Here is a 16896-nt window from a genome sequence, read left to right as displayed (position 1 = left end):
ATATATACATATATATATATATATATGTATATATATATATCTATAGATATATATATATACATATATAGATAGATATATAGATAGATAGATCTATCTATCTATATATATAGATAGATAGATCTATCTATCTATATATCTATCTATATATGTATATATATATATCTATAGATATATATATATACATATATATATATATATATATATATGTCCGTCTGTCTATCTTTCTATCCAGCTTTGTTTTATTTTTTAAATGTTCCGTTCGCGCATTTAGAAATACAGTACTCGTTTTCTAGAATCGTTGTTTCAGGTCGGACACATTTTTTCTGTGAACCCCCACTGTCCGACCTTTAACTACTTCCTGTTCTTTTACAGCAGCGGCGGCTGTGAATGATGGCAGCGAACATGTTTGTGTGGAGGTTGTGTTTTCTCCACAACAGCAGTAGTAACACATTTTCCCGGTAAGAAATCACACACACGTTCAAATACGACGTCGGTTTGTGTGGCGGAGACATTGGCGGGCGGTAGAGACAACGACCCGTGTTCGTTAAATTGCAGAATAACAGACAATTTCCATTGAATTTAAGTGTGCCAAAGTGCCGTAGTTGTGTTAGATCTCGATTGTTTTTGTAAAGTTACACAATAGCTGTCATGATGGGGAATATTTTGTGTATGTACAGTAGGGTAAACTTTTTTTACTAATTTAATCCAGCGTATGTCGACCTCGTGCATTTAATTACAGTAGAATTAGAATAAAATTATGTAAAAAAAAAAATAGCACAGTGTAACAAACGTAAAAATCTATGTACAAATAAGAACATCTAGTACATATTGATACTTGTACATAGATTTGTATTGTGTAAATGTTATGTATACCGTACTGTACAACAGAATCTGACGTTTATATCACACATGTATTAATCAATTATCTGGTGGTTTAAGAGCTATTTTAAAATGGATCCTATTTGAGTTTTAAAATTAAAATTTTAATAACACGTGACATTTACGGCCCTAAAAGAATTATGTTCCAGCTATTGTTCTTACAGAATTGATATACTTGATAGTTTATGCAAATAATTTTTGTCTTTTAGTGTTAAGGGCAGGCTAATGTACAGCTATTTCAATTTCTGTGTTTCCTGACAGATGTGTTCGCTCCGTGTTGCCGCTCTGTGTTCAGGCCTCGTCCTTCCACACTCACACAGCACAGTTCAACTCGAACAGAACATCCATTGCCTGCCACAGTCAGAGGAAATTTGAGCGTCTCTATCCACTGTTGCTGGTGCGACCTGATGGATCGACAATCAACATCAGATACAAGGAGCCCAAACGCATTTTTTTAGTTAGTGCTGCTCAAAACCTTAATAAATACTGCCTGTTTATCTTGTGTCACTGATCGTAAGTTTACATGGGTCTGTGTTTGTTCTTTTTCAAAGATGCCGGTGGATATTTCCACTCTATCTGAATCAGATCGCCGCTTGCGGCTAAAGAAGAGGGAAGTTAAGAAAACAACAAAGGAGAAGGTGGTCAAATATGAGGACGACTTTGAAGCTGAAAAATATAGTCAATTCTGGAAGAAGAAATGACTGTAATGATGGGGAAGAACACTTCAGCACATAGTTATGAAAATCACAGCAAAAAACTTTAGCAGGACTCTGGATACTTTTTCCTGAAGATTTACAAATAAGAGACGGTTGATTTAAACTGTTAATGTTAAATTGTTAAGTCAATAAACTCTTACAAAGCTCAGTTTTTGTGACACATTTTTATTTAACTAATAAAAGTCTATTTTGTTCATGTACTTATCATAAAATGAAGAAAAATGTTTTTACTGTATTGCTGTTTGAGCTATATATTTATGTATTAGCTTATAACAAGAAAAGGTCAATCATTTAAAATGTTGAATTACTGCTGAAAGAGTGGTTGGTTTATATTGAACAAGGTATCAAAAAGGACAGTCTTTTAAAATCAAACATTCTTTCATCGGTTCATTTTGTTGGAACGTTGAAGAATACCGTCCTTTATTACATGACAAGTAAAAACAAACACCAACCTTTGCTTTAGTTTTGCACAGGGCGTGTAGAAAAAAGCAGACGTAGTAAAATAAATGACTAAAACACTTTCAGCAAGCCGGTGTAAAGGTGTTCAAAAGAGAACGACACCGCCTCCAGCAGATGGCAGTAAAGAAAGCCTATGGATGTTAATGCACCGTCAACCCATATTGGGAATAAGACTTGTTTTATCGCGAGATTTCCGTTCTGTATCACAGTGTCCTTGTCCTTTGCGAAAATGGGTTTCTTCGACTTTCCCGAAGGCACGGACTGCGTCCAAAAACTATGGTTGTATACAAAACTATCTACAGCTGCAGGTGAATGTGTACCTTTAATAAAATTCCTTTCTGACTCTTAACGCTGTTTCCTTACAACCGGGTTATGAGTAAGAGTTAGCGAACGTTTCCAGTGCTAATGCTAACTCAGCTACCAGCTTAGCCACCGAAGCTAAAACACAAACACAAACAGGTCTTCATTATTATTGAATTTTTATCGCTCAATATTATTCAGAAAAGTGTGAGATCCTGCTCAAACAGTGATTGCTTATATACGACCAAACCAAAAAGAATTGTCAGTAACCACAACAACAGGCGCTGTTGAGTGTTTGGTAGCAGATAGATAAACAAATGACAATTAATGGTTTAACTACACAAATTATGCCTCAAATAACCTAAAAAAAGCTACTTAACACCATAGGAATGGTTCCAGGGTTAGTGCTTTGCAGACTGATTAACTATTATATTATCTCATTAAACTGATATAAACGTCACTTTTGTTAGTGCTTTGAGACAACGTTGTTCAAACCGAGAACACCGGACTATTTTATTAATAATTATTATTAAGGAGCTTCAGCACTGTTACTGTGGATTAGTAAGAATTAACAGAGGGCATGTGATTGAAAGCGATGTCACTACATATACAGTGCAACATACATATTTATGCAGGATCTGCATATGTTTGACGTTACCCATTTTTTTGCCATCACTGCCAGCAGTGGGCTGGACTCAGTTCATCAGTGAGCAGAGTCTGGTCCTCGTCTTATCCTGTCCATCAAGGTTTTAAATGTGTATTCTTGTATTTGTGTGTTTGCTTTTTCAGGACTGGTCACTTCTTCATATCACTTAGTGTTTTCAGCAACTGATTCGACCTTGACAGCACTGAAGAAGACCGGCCCCTTGACCTTAACTATTGGTACATTTTTAATAATTCTTGATGAAATTGTTTCATTTTAACTCTTCATCTTATTGGCTACCTGGTCATGTTATTTAAATAAATAACGACCCATGGAAATAGTGAATGACCATCACACATCCACATCCATTTATGTGACTCACATTGTTCAGTTTAAATGAGTTAGTGCTGAAGTAAAGGAGTTGTAGTTTGTTGTGGAGGATTATCAGCCTGTGTCATGCTGACGTGTGCCCCACCAGCCTCCATGGGAGCCATCTTTGGTGTCACCACGTGTCTCAGTGCTCAAACCCTTAAAAATCCAGAAGACCCACTGAACTACTTCCTTGGTGGTTGTGCCTCTGGGATTATCCTGGGAGCCAGGAGTAAGTGTCTGTTCTTACAGAACTATCAGTATAATATGACACTGAATGCAGATTAATTTAAATTAATTTTAAACATTGTTATTTACCCCCCCCTCCAATCTTTTCATCCTCAGCCCGTAGTGCAGCAACAGGAGCCAAAGCGTGTCTGGCTCTGGGAGGACTGGGTTACATTTCACAAATGGCTAAGAATGAGAAGTGGAATATCCTTCAACCTCCAAAACACGGACGAATGTAATATTTAGTGTATGTTTAATAAAAAATTCCATTTAATAAAATTATTCAGTTACTCAATTACTCTTCATCTTCACAAATGAGTCCCTTCATTTTAAAATTATTCAGTTACTCAATTACTCTGAGTCCCTTCATTGGTTTGCAGTCAGGCATGCTAATCCGATACTAATTTCCCAATCACACCAATGTATAATTAATGAATTGGTCATTTCTGTCAACACTATGAGGTACTCTTGTTCTGGAAACATCATTTGCTGTACAATATGACCAGACAATTAGACATTTTTTTCCTCAACTAGCCGCATTTGGACAAGACATAATTATAAAATATAATTTTATTTTATTGACTTGTCCCCATGTAGTGGGACACGGCAGTAACTCCCTACCCGCATTTTAAATTCAACCCTATAGCTGTTCATATTACTTCAGTTCTATGGTGTTTTATTTGAGGTTTTGTTGCACAATATTCTCATAGGTTTGGCATTTTATGTCATGATTATGACCTTATAAACTCAGGTTTTTGTGTCATGATTTAGTGTGTCATACTGTACATGTAATACTATAAATATACATACATACAATACATAAAAACATATGCCATGAGAGAAGTAGAGCAAAAATGTACATGGTGTCTTTGTATGCAATTTTACCCCAAACCCAGTTGTTCAGGACATAGAGAAGGTCACATGTGTTAGACAGTCTCTTCTTCAAACACAGAGAAGGATTTGTCTGTCCACACTTTACCCTCCTCCCCCTGCAGCCGCTCCCTCCCGTCTGTCCCTCAGGATTACACTCTTCGGTGTCCTGCGCCCTCTGGACTCCCAGGACTCACTTTAATTTGTGAGAGGTACAGTGAGGACCATGGGTCTGCTCAGCATCTTTTCCTCCATCAAGGCCAGAGCAGAAAAGTTCCTGAATGAGAAAAATGTGGTGACAGATTTTCTGGGAACGTTGGAGGAGAAGACGGGGGTAAAGAAGAAGATCATAGCAGCAGGTACGCTGGTCCGTTTCCTCCACTGGTTTTTCTTTCTTTACTGTCTTAATGTTTCTGTTGGTGTTGTTGAAAATGTTTGTTTCTGCGTGGTAACATGCATAAGAACAGGATTCACTTAATCCTGGTGTGAACACAAAGCCAGATGTCACCTGTGACAGTCAGAGCTGCTGCCTGACAACCCAAACCTGTCCATCACCCACTCCTTTTCTGTGCTGCTGCTGCTGCTGATATTTTTGTGTGTCAAAATTTGGAAATTATTGAAAATTTATCACGTTATGCACCGAGACACAGCAGGTGATTTTTATAGTAAAAGACACATTTGTATGTACACTGTACACCAGAGGCTGGGAAACCCTCCACCTGGAATGACAACCATCGCACCGCAACACTGTCTGACAAATGGATCAATGTTATACATGTTTAGCATGTATTTATTCAGCTTTATGTTTATTTTAGTTAATGACTGTTTTATTATCATTACCATGGGGGTTCCCCGTCCGAGCAGGAAACAGCAGTCTATTCATACCACACTGATGCTCACCAGTAACATACTCACACACTCATACACACACACACTCAGAGACAGTGCATGATGTCAGAGTAGTGCCTGGTGCACATTCTCCCCAGTAGAGTCAGTTAAAGCAGATAATCCTCACAGTCCTGCAACAGAGCAAAGCGGCCTCATGTGTGAACCACATAAGCTGATCAGAGGTAGGTCGTTCCTTTACGTGGTTGCCCGCTGAGCTCTCAGCCGACTTCGGAATACTGTCAGTCATTCCAGCAGGATCGTGAGACCTTCCTCCTGTGATATTTGATGAGGTTAAATATTGGTTTGTTTTAACATTTGAAGTTGAGTGTTTTTGTGTGTTTATATCCAAACAGTCTGGACTGTGCTCTTTCTCCTCTGTATTTTTTAGTAAGACAAAATACATACTGCATATTATGTGGTGAATTTCTGGTCCAGACCCAGGTCCCTGCTACAGATGGTATCATAACAACTGACCAAACAAAACAAAGTACAGTTCACCAACATGCATTCTGTGTCACTTGTATTGACTTTCAATCTTCCTCTCTATGATTTTTTTTACTCCTGTTACTGACTACTTGTTGTACTTCAAAACAACACGAAGAACTAACACTGAACGCAGCTAAGACCGGAGTGACGCATCTGTCACTCCGGCTGTGCCCCTCACCACCTTTATTTGCATCTGCACCGCCCTCATATACTTTACATCCACTCCTGCAGAATCACAGTTTCATACACTATCTCTCCTCTAACTTTCTCACTCCTTCTCTAACCCACATATTTAGAGTATTTGTACAGACATGAAGTCAAACTGATGTTCACTAACTCTCCAAAAGTCACTTTTTTATGTTTTAAATGTTTTTTTCCTAATCTACCTTTTCCGTTTAATGGATGATAATGGATGAATGGATGGATTCCTCCACGTCCAGGTGCTGTCACACTGACTGGACTCTACCTGGTGTATGGATATGGTGCCTCACTCATCTGCAACCTGATTGGTTTTGTCTATCCAGCTTACTACTCGTAAGATTTCCTTCTTTCAGTTTCACGTTCTCAGTAACAACACGTTACTGTTTAAAGGGTTTAATTCTGTTTCCACTCTCCAGAATCAAAGCGATCGAAAGTCCGAGCAAAGAAGACGACACAAAATGGTTGACCTACTGGGTGGTGTACGGCGTCTTCAGTGTAGGGGAGTTCTTCTCAGACATTTTCCTCTACTGGTTTCCTTTTTACTATGCTTTTAAGGTGAGAAACTGAACAGGTCAGCAGGTCAATTGTCATCATGTTAGAAAATAAGACAAACACTTTGTTGTGGAGGAAAAGAGAACCCCTGTGGTGAAAACTATGGATGTAGTGAAGGAGGACATAGAGATGGTTGGTGTAGAAATAGAAGTATTAGAGTAAGGAGGAGGCAGATGATCAGCTGTGAAGACATCCGTTCTCACCTAAATCTTCATCTGTTCTACTAGTGTCTCTTCCTGCTCTGGTGCATGGCTCCGTTGTCGTGGAATGGCTCCCAACTCCTCTACAACAAAGTTGTTCGCCCCATCTTTCTTCAGCATGAGGCCACAGTGGACAACATGGTGAGCGACCTGAGCGGTAAGGCCATGGACGCTGCTGAGAACCTGACCAGAGAAGGTAACACACCAGTGCAGCGTAGTAACTCTGTTAGCTCCACACATCTGTATCTAAGGACCTCTTCCCCTCAGTTTTGTCCACACTGGTGAAGAATAAGTCTCTGGTGAGTCCAGCACCTGAGTCTGAGCCTAAAAGTTTACCCAGCACATCTACTGAAACTAAAGGAGTGTCTACACAAAAGAGTGAAGATCCAGGGGTACGTGTCGGTTTTCTCTGCCTGAAGATGTCATTTAAGAACATACAGTACTGCACACATAAATATATATACATGTCCACACACTAAAATTATATTTGTACTCATAAATATGGCTAATAAACATTTCCTGAACACAAGTCTTGATGGATGCTCATCCAGATGTGCTCTGACCCTTTCAGCTTTTCCTGGGTTGACCAGCACAAGGTAAGTCACTTGGTTCACTGTTAGCTCCATAGTTCACTTATAAGAAAGAGACAGAGTTGAACAAAGAACTCATGTTTGTTATTGTTTAAAATATAATCATAAATGAAAACCAGGCTTTATTACACAGTTATAAAAGTGGTTTAAAAACGATTTTTTTCCAACATTAGGAGCATTCCAGCGATATACTGTATGTCGACAATTCTTAGAAAAGAGATTATAATAAACACTGTCAACTATAAAAGAAATTTACTGTCAAATATGTCAGTACTGTACATAGAGCACAGTGCAGCAATAGTGTCACTTACTATACAATGCAAAAAGAAAACAAGTAGGCACTATTTTAATCAAACTTAAAGTCAAGAGAAAAAAACCCCCATTACAAATAAGCCTTTAAACCTGACCTGCATAGGAGTGTTGCATATTAGACAAGTGACTAACGTAGTGTAAAAACAGGATTAAACCAGCTCTGCTGTGATCCTACTGTACTGCCGTTGTGTTAAGACATAATGTACAACAGTACATCAGTTGTTTATTACTTCACATTTAATTTCCCAGGAGACAGAAGAAGGAAAGGAAGAAGGATAGAAGGAGGTCAAGGAAGTGGAGGAGAGACATTTATCTTCCCAACCAGCACAAGAAATATCGCACTGCACAAAATCAGTTTGATATACTGTATTCGCATCAACGTTTCACTTCTATCATTTTTTTTCAAGCTGCTGCAATGATGAGTATATACACTCTGTGCATACTGTCTATTTTTGTGTTGGTGTATAAATACTGTTACATTTATACTAGGACAGACTGTAGTAATTAAAAATCACAGCACAGCCAAATCAATCATTATTATTGATAATAAGTTATCAGAATAAAGGACAATACTGACAAAAACGTTGTGCAGTCCCAATCACATCCAGTTATAGTTATCCTTCAAGTATTAAAACATAACGAGTGCTTTGATTTTAATTGATTTTTCTTTCTATCGGTTCATTTTTAAACAGCCTTAAGCTACGTTCTTTTAAATGTGCTTTGTAAATATTGTTGGGTTACAATGTGTCAGAAAGGAAATTAATTTGGATTAAAGAAACTGTTAATAAATGTGTCTATTTTACAAAGTGATGTACATGTTTTAGATATTGTAGTCTGTGGCAGAAAGTACCAAAGATCCCTCAGCTCCCGGGCGCTACTGACAAACCCCACAGTGCTGAGGACAAGGTCCATTACGCGCAAATGTGACTGTGTACGTAATAATAATAATAATAATACGGAGGTTATTTTACATAATGTATTATTATTATTTAGATTCTTCTCCTACATGAAGTCTAATACATGTACATTGTGAATAAAGCAAATGATTTGTGAGAGATAAAAGTGGATGACGAGAGAAACTCTGGAAATCAAGTGTAAGGACAATTATTTCTGACCAAGCGCTCTAGTCTAGACGATAAGAAAAATGTGACCAAAAGATGACAGAAAAAATAAGGCGACTGCTATAAATTCCGGTTACCTTTCAGTCTTCAAAGACACAAGTTACCACGAAATTTACAACAAAGGAAAGGTACAGTCGTTTATACACTCTGTAGACACAGCTAGACTGTATAATAAACGAAAATGTAATGCAATTTTACGCAAGTGTGGTTTTTACAGCAATAAAAATTGTAAGTATTGAATCACAGGCATAAACGTTAGTTTCTGTATTGTTTTGAAAGTACTCCCCGGAAGTAGTATATACTTCCGTTTGATTGGCGGTGGCAGCAGCCTAGTAGTGAACGACTGTAACCAAGCCGGACCGTTTACTCAATCATGGGGCCGACAGGTGAGTTAAGCTGAAAGCGTCTTTCTGTCGAATCGATTGTGATAATAGATAAAGTATATGTGAAGTGTGTGCATGTTTGTTCCCCTCTCTACTACTCTGTCACCATTCATAAAGGGTAGAGCTCAGTGATGCTAACGTTAGCTTAGCTCAGCAGCATGATACAGTCAAGTAATTCATTCACAGTCTACACCCACAAACATTGGATTCAGCTCAAGCGACAATAACCCTAGCAGATTTTAATCTATTGTCGGTAGAATTGAATTCTGTTTGTATTACCCTAGCAGATTTTAATCTATTGTCGGGAGAATTGAATTCTGTTTTATTGTTTTACCGTTAGCAGGTAACTGTTTTGCTTATTCACCGAGCTAAGTATATGTTGTGTTCGTGTGTATGAACTGAGTTAACCGACTGAATATTCTTCCGCGGAAGACCCTTATTATTGTATAAAATAGTGAATTCACTAACTAAATACTTTGCGAGTTCATAGTTGCTAAATAATTTATTATGGCTTCTGTTATTATTAAGCTTCTTTAATTGTGTGTCAATAAAAACGTTTGTGTTTTCTGTCTTAAAAAGCGCATAAGACAAGACTATTTAAGTTCCATTGTAAAGTGACTGCTGCACAGATTCATGTTTTGAAAGCAGAATGGCTTGCAATTAAAAGCATATTTTTCAATTATTTTTTGTGATAATCATTTTTGTCCACCAGCTAAAGAGCTTCAGTTTATTTTCATATGAGGTAAACTATAACAACATATAAATGTCTGGTCAACATTTAACTTGTGTTGTTAGTCATCAGTTACTAGACTTGACGTGACACATCTCACTATAACAGTAGGGCATGTCACGAAAGTCACCCTGATATTTTTCGGAGTGTCCTCTGTCCAGTGGCCACACTCATGGCCCCACATATGGCCCAATTATTGATAACTGTTATACTGTCCTATAATCTCTAACTTTCAAAACAGAACCATCCATTACAGGGTATCCATCCTCAATGATGTTTTTTTTCCTTATTCTTCCAGGTGAGGTTGTGTTTGGCAGCCAGGTGCCAGTCTGTTCTAAGAACCAACTGCGTTGGGACCTGACCCCTGAGGAAATAAAGCAGCTGTCTGATGAGCTCATCACCAAAACCAAGACGGTTTTCGACCTCGTGGGAGCCCTGGACCTGGACAGTGTGACCTTTGAGAACACACTGAAGGCCCTCGCTGACGTGGAGGTTGAATACACAGGTCAGTATCACCTGTAGGTCTCGTACTGTTTCTAGATTTGTCCCAGACTAAATTTGAGGAAGTATGTTCACTTCAACTAAAAGATGTTGATTATAACTAATGAAACAAATGACTAAAAAAGCCACAATGTTTGTTTTGACTGATCCTTCAGATTGTTCTGTAACTGCTGACAGTTTGTAGGCGATGAGTCTAAACCTGCAGAGGCCAAAGAACAGCACTGTTAAATAGACATTGTATTGTGGGTTATGCAGTGGAGCTGTGAGTCAGCACAATGGGTGTGTCAAGGTAGAGGCTATTCAGCAGTTTAGCAGTAAAAACAAAAAAACTGTAAAGAACAGCTAAAGTAACCTCTTCAACAAAATTTAAAATCTTTGTTCAAACATGAAGATGTTCCCTTTGAGAACATTCTACAGAATCTCTTTGTTCTGCAGAATTCAAAGTGTAATGAAAGCTTTTTTTGATTGTTGTTCTTGTATTTTAAGTTTTTGTGTCCTTTATGTGAAATGTTCCATTTTTTTTCTCTCTGGAGACAAATTAGTCCTAGTCAGTTTCTCCATAATCACGTAGTATTTTACTGGTACTAATTTGTGTCGGGACTAACTCAGCCTGGAAATGAATGCTGAATCTAATTGTGAAGTCATACTTTTTGTATACCATGTAGGACTTAGACTTCAAAAGTCCATCACAGTAATAGGACAGGGTCCTCCCCTTCGTTAACTTCCTGCTTCCTTAATACTTTATTATGGATCGACACATTTCCCCTGATCTCTCCTCCTTTACAATTGCAGCCAAAGTACTTAATTTGTACTTCGAAATACAAAAATAGATTTTCAGTTACTCTGTAGTGAATTTCTTACGACACCCCAGGGAATGGTTCCAGTTGATCAGTAATACTCCTCTCAATGTGACAAAGTACATGTTACAATAAGTAAAAAACTATTAAATAGGACTAGACTTGATTGATGCCACACTGGGGAACGATGAATTTAGCCACAAAAAAGAAGCAATCACATCACAGCAGAGCTTTTATTTAAAACAACAGCCAACACCAAAAAAGAAGTAACAGAACGTTCACACTTTCCATGAGTCAGGAATTCTGCCTCTTCTGCCTCAGTTCAGAGGAACGTGCTGGACTTCCCTCAACACGTGTCTCCGTGCAAAGATGTACGAACAGCGAGTACCGAGGCTGACAAACGCTTGTCTGAGTTTGATGTGGAGATGAGCATGAGGGAGGACGTGTACCAGAGGGTCGTCACTCTAGAGGTAAGTTCTCTCTCTCTTTCTCTCTCCTCAGAGGATTTCTAGGCACCCTTAAAACTGTGTTAATATTCCTGCTCTGTGTGTGTGTGTGCGCAGAAAAAGGTTGATGCTGAGAGCCTCTCTGCAGAGTCTAGGCGCTACATGGAGCGACTCATCAAACTGGGGAAGAGGAATGGCCTCCACCTTCCCACAGAGACTCAAGAGGTAGGAGGAGATGTTTTCACCCCATTCTTTTTGTATGTAAATACATAAAAACAACACATTTCCTAAAGAAGACCGATGGTTCAAATCCCATGACCAGCAGAGATTTGGTATTATTATTTAGCAACAAAAAAATAAAAAAAATAACTGCTCCAGTGTGTCTGGTGTTAACAAAGTCTTCTAGAAGGGTTGGTGATCAGGACATATTTTGATATGTTTGTCAATATATACAAAGATGTCATCCATCTCTCCATCTTCTCCAGGTGATCAAAACCATCAAGAAGAAGCTGAGCAACCTGTGCATAGATTTCAACAAGAACCTGAACGAGGACACCACCAGTCTGTCCTTCAGCAGAGAGGAGCTGGGTGAGTGTGCAGCTCAGAGGTGACTCTCACAGAGCCATGCCTCATCGTCATGCTCCTGACTTCAGACCTGTGTGTGTTCAGGTGGCCTCCCCGAGGACTTCCTCAGCTCCCTGGAGGCTGACGGTGAGAAGCTGAAGGTCACCCTGAAGTACCCTCACTACTTCCCTGCCATGAAGAAATGCTTTGTCCCTGAGACTCGCAGGAAGTTAGAGGAGGCCTTCAACTCCCGCTGCAAAGAGGTAGGAAATAACAAAATAAAATAATTCCTTGTATTCTTTGTGGAGGTGAAGTTGCCCGCTAGTGCAGACTGCTGCACACTTTAAGTATTAGCATTAGATAAAATGTGAAACAAAAGCACTTTTTTTTTAAAATGTCAGTCTCAAATGTGTACAGTCATTAGTCTACTAAGACATAAACATGTTTTTGTTTGTCTTAAATAGGGCTGTATATTAACAAGAATCTGTCGATACAGAGTAACGGCACAATCTATTGTGATATTCTGCGATACCATAGGCATGATGATATTTTGAGTTTTTTTTTTAAAACAATTTAATTATAGTCAAACTCTCATTATAGAAAACACTCAATGCTGTTCCATCTTAACATCAGGTTACTAACATTGGAATCACTAGTGAAGGAAGAAAAGAAAAATAAACCAACACGACTTAACATGAACCAACAATAGAAATATTTGACTGGGATTTTTTGTTGCAGCTTTTTATATTTATACTGATCGAGATTATTATTATTTTTAGACATAATAATTAAGTAAGTAGAGAATCAGCTACTGATGATAATGAGCTAAAATAACTTGGGTCTTAAGTCTTGCAAATTTTACTTATTTAAAGAAGTTGTGTATCTTGTAAATATGGTATGGTATAATGTATGTGTAGAGTAATTCTCAAATGTATTTCCCTCAATTCTCAAGTCATTCTAAAATAATAAGTACATTTTCTACAGGTTATAATTGGATTAAAAATAACTATCTTTTTTTTTTATCAACTCTACACTGGAACATAAGAAGATTCCATAGTGTTTCTGGAACCAGTGTTTCTGGTTCTGCTAAAGTCCAGTGTATGTTCGCAGGAGAACGCAGCCATCCTGAAGGAGCTGGTGGAGCTCCGTGCTCAGAAATGTTCTCTGCTGGGCTTCAGCACTCACGCTGACTTCATCCTGGAAATGAACATGGCCAAGTCTGGATCAAAGGTGGCCACCTTCCTGGGTGAGTCCTGCACACCGTGGTACTGGTACGGTTAAAACCATATGACTCTGAGTCTGAGTCAGTCTGCAGACAGAGGGTGATTATTATGGTGACTCAAAAGCGCATTTTTACATTTCTCTGGTTTAAGGTTCAATTAGAAATTGTTCTTTTTGTTTCCTTTGTCATTTTGTGTTATTTATGGATTGATTATTATCACAGACCTGTTATTGCCTTAAACTACAGAAGTTATTTAGTGTTTTGAATTTGTTTTCATTCCACTGTCTTCTCCTGTCGTACATCACATTCTCAGGCGTATTAAATAATAAAATCCTGTTTTAAACATTGTCCTGCTGCTGGAGCTCAGAAAAAAGCTCAGCTGGAACACCTTCACACGGGGCTCTGTTTTCTGTCTGATTGTTTCATCAGCTGCTGCTGGAGACTCTGTGTAGAAATTATAGTTTAAATCGTTTTATTTTATTACAGATTTTGTCTTTTAACCTGTCAAGCGTTGACTCTGTTGTCTGCAGAGGAACTGGCTTCTAAACTGAAGGCTCTGGGTGAAGAAGAGCGCGCCGTCATCCTCAAGCTGAAGGAGAAGGAGTGTAAGAAAAGAGAGCTGCCTTTTAATGGAGAGCTGCACGCCTGGGACACCCGTTACTACATGAACCAGGTCAGAACTGGGTCAGAACAAGAACACCTGGGGAGGATTTTTATTTTTTTCATTCTCTCTTCATTAACCTCTGTTCCTAGTCCACGTCCTAGTCTCATGTTGCCACTCAATTTTCGTTTCTTCACGGTTTGAACACTTCCTTCTTCAACCACCAGGTGGAGGAGACTCAGTATGCTGTGGATCAGAACCTACTAAAGGAGTACTTCCCCATGGAGGTTGTGACCCAGGGTCTGCTTGGCATCTACCAGGAGCTGTTGGGTCTGTCCTTTGAGCTGGTGGACAGTGTCCCCGTCTGGCATCCTGATGTCACTCTCTACTGTGTAAAGGACCGCAGCAATGGTCAGGTGGTGGGACAGTTCTACCTGGACCTCTACCCCAGGTCAGTGTCTTTACTTCTCTACCATCATAGTCCACTTCAATCTATTACAGTGAAAACTGATCGACAGCGGTAACGTACGTCTCGTGCAGGGAGGGAAAGTATGGACACGCCGCCTGCTTCGGCCTGCAGCCAGGCTGCCTTCTCCCCGACGGCTCCCGACAGATGCCGGTTGCAGCCATGGTTGCCAACTTCAGCAAGCCGACGGCTGACGCTCCATCTCTGCTGCAGCATGACGAGGTGGAGACATACTTCCATGAGTTCGGCCACGTCATGCATCAACTCTGTGCCAAGGTAAGTGCAGGAATCAGAAGAACTGTGTGGAAATGTTCAATTGGCTCAAAGATGCATTAAAGATGCATTTTTTTCTACTTAATTCTGACATTTTCTAAAGAGGGGAATTCTTTTGCTCTTTTTTTTTTTGGTGGTTCCATAGTGTAGCGGTTAGCATGCCTGCCTTAAATAAATAATAAATAAATATACCAAATACTTGGTGCCTACAAGAGGCAGCCTGTAGGAGCAGATCTTCTGTTAACACGAGTTAACAACAGTTTCCCCAGTGTGGGATCAATAAAGTTTTTAAATATTTAAATAAAACCGCCACTTTTGTTTACAGGCTGACTACGCCATGTTCAGTGGGACCCACGTGGAACGGGACTTTGTGGAGGCTCCATCCCAGATGTTGGAGAACTGGGTTTGGGAGAAGGAGCCTCTGCAGAGAATGTCCAAACACTACAAGACTGACAAGGGCATCCCTGAAGACCTCCTGGACAAACTGATCAAGTCTCGCCTCGCCAACACTGGTCTGTCCCTCAGTGCTGCACCACACAGATAATGCAAGAAATACTGTAAAAATAAAAACCCTTTTAATGAAGCCACAATGAAGCAACTTAGCTGTGACACAGAAAAGAATTTCTCTCTGTGAAGTAAGTTCAAGTCTATTACAAATGTATTTTCTTTGTTGTGACTTTGCTGCAGGTCTGTTTAACTTGAGGCAGGTTGTTTTGGCTAAAGTGGACCAGGCTCTTCACACCAGGACTGGATTGGACCCTGCTGAAGAGTATGCTCGTCTATGTCAGGAAGTCCTGGGAATCCCTTCTACACCAGGTATCACCAAAAATACTTCATTTTCTTTAAGAACAAAATCAGTGTTCTCCTCTTTATCATCTTTTTATTATCCACCATCGGTGTAGACAGTAGAATCACGTTATTTAGTTATCACGCTGTAACACATACATGGTGAAGCTTGAATTACTGTTTAGTGTATTATGAATGTTTTAATGTTACTGTTGTAAATAACAATAACCTGCCTTCAAATGTACATGATTGCTAAAATCCTTTTTTTGAGCATCAAGAACTTGACATATATTGAGTAAAATACAAAGCGTTATTTTTAGGAAAACATGAAAAAATAAAATATAGTCAAAATTACCTCACAGTGTAATTCTTTACTTTAAAATACTGTGCCTTTTGTTCCGACCCAACAGGAACCAATATGCCGGCCACTTTCGGACACCTGGCTGGTGGCTACGATGCTCAGTACTACGGTTACCTGTGGAGCGAGGTGTTCTCCATGGACATGTTCTACACTCGTTTCAAACAGGAAGGAATCATGAACCCTGAGGTGAGAGGATGAAGCAAATACAAAAAATAAAATGTATCCAGTAATCCACAGTCCGTCCACTTACTGTGACGGAATTTTTTGTTTGTTTCTCTGGAGCGCATGTAGCCTGATGACCAGAATCCACCAAATCTAACAAATTAAATAATACTTCTCTTAAACTATTTGCATGACTATTTTATTGATAATATACTGTATATAGTCATACTGCCATACACATCTGATTTCGTTAATGTTTTTTCACGCTCGCCGTGGCTTTATTTTCATTCAACATTAAAATTCCTAACAATTAGGTTGAATCTAATCAAGCAGTTCTGTCTTATGTGTCTATCCATGTGAGAACAGTAAATGTGAACTTACCACTCTCCCACTCCCGTCCACTCAGGTGGGTCTGGACTACAGGAAATGCATCCTGCGACCAGGCGGCTCCTTGGATGCCACAGAGATGCTCAAGAAGTTCCTCGGACGGGAACCTCAGCAAGAGGCGTTTCTGTTGAGCAAAGGACTGACAGTGGAGCAGCACACAGAGGCCCTGCTGACCAATCTGGGCAGGTAGCTCCTCCCCAACATCCCTGCACAAGTAGACGGAACCCACATTCTATCTATAGTCATGATATTTTCCAGAAAAATACAAAAATTAAAAAGAACTTGTACCAGTCAAAAGGATGAAATTGTGAATAAAACTGTTAAATAAATAATGTGTCTAAACTTCTGGATTCCCAAAAAACACCAATGTAAATATGCTTTATAGTAAGGCATGTTTTGGGTG

General features: G+C 39.2%; 4 protein-coding genes across 6 annotated transcripts; all 4 read left to right on the top strand.

The window, feature by feature from the left end:
- Nucleotides 1–311: 311 nt before the first annotated feature.
- Nucleotides 312–1743, top strand: mrpl55 (mitochondrial ribosomal protein L55). The gene is made up of 3 exons (XM_008334834.3): nucleotides 312–458; nucleotides 1141–1336; nucleotides 1431–1743. Exons 1-3 carry the CDS (start codon nucleotides 388–390, stop codon nucleotides 1578–1580), a joined length of 417 nt encoding a protein of 138 aa, XP_008333056.1. The 5' UTR covers nucleotides 312–387; the 3' UTR covers nucleotides 1581–1743.
- A 463-nt stretch (nucleotides 1744–2206) lies between these two features.
- ndufa11 (NADH:ubiquinone oxidoreductase subunit A11) lies at nucleotides 2207–3892 on the top strand. The gene is made up of 4 exons (XM_008334824.3): nucleotides 2207–2362; nucleotides 3144–3236; nucleotides 3476–3598; nucleotides 3712–3892. Exons 1-4 carry the CDS (start codon nucleotides 2284–2286, stop codon nucleotides 3831–3833), a joined length of 417 nt encoding a protein of 138 aa, XP_008333046.2. The 5' UTR covers nucleotides 2207–2283; the 3' UTR covers nucleotides 3834–3892.
- A 59-nt stretch (nucleotides 3893–3951) lies between these two features.
- Nucleotides 3952–8845, top strand: LOC103396643 (receptor expression-enhancing protein 6-like). Of its 3 annotated transcripts, XM_008334810.3 has the most exons (7): nucleotides 3952–4823; nucleotides 6279–6372; nucleotides 6456–6594; nucleotides 6819–6987; nucleotides 7059–7183; nucleotides 7363–7387; nucleotides 7943–8845. In XM_008334810.3, the coding sequence occupies exons 1-6, from the start codon at nucleotides 4691–4693 to the stop codon at nucleotides 7375–7377; spliced, it is 675 nt and encodes a 224-aa protein (XP_008333032.1). In that variant the 5' UTR covers nucleotides 3952–4690; the 3' UTR covers nucleotides 7378–7387; nucleotides 7943–8845. The 3 variants fall into 3 exon arrangements, with proteins under 3 accessions (XP_008333032.1, XP_016886770.1, XP_016886772.1); XM_017031281.2 differs by having other exon boundaries at nucleotides 7059–8845; XM_017031283.2 differs by having other exon boundaries at nucleotides 4687–5534; nucleotides 7059–8845.
- A 238-nt stretch (nucleotides 8846–9083) lies between these two features.
- On the top strand, nucleotides 9084–16822 carry LOC103396631 (thimet oligopeptidase). Its single transcript, XM_008334797.3, has 14 exons — nucleotides 9084–9200; nucleotides 10226–10432; nucleotides 11547–11695; nucleotides 11789–11896; nucleotides 12157–12259; nucleotides 12341–12498; nucleotides 13346–13481; nucleotides 13988–14130; nucleotides 14286–14509; nucleotides 14599–14800; nucleotides 15123–15309; nucleotides 15485–15613; nucleotides 15994–16130; nucleotides 16513–16822. The coding sequence occupies exons 1-14, from the start codon at nucleotides 9188–9190 to the stop codon at nucleotides 16681–16683; spliced, it is 2067 nt and encodes a 688-aa protein (XP_008333019.1). The 5' UTR covers nucleotides 9084–9187; the 3' UTR covers nucleotides 16684–16822.
- The last annotated feature ends 74 nt before the right edge of the window (nucleotides 16823–16896 follow it).

Source organism: Cynoglossus semilaevis, chromosome 2 (genome assembly GCF_000523025.1).
Source record: "Cynoglossus semilaevis isolate Cse_v1.0 chromosome 2, Cse_v1.0, whole genome shotgun sequence".
Taxonomy (NCBI): domain Eukaryota; kingdom Metazoa; phylum Chordata; class Actinopteri; order Pleuronectiformes; family Cynoglossidae; genus Cynoglossus; species Cynoglossus semilaevis.
The sequence above is the reverse complement of the archived record's forward strand: the minus strand, read 5'-3'. Positions and strand labels throughout refer to the sequence as shown.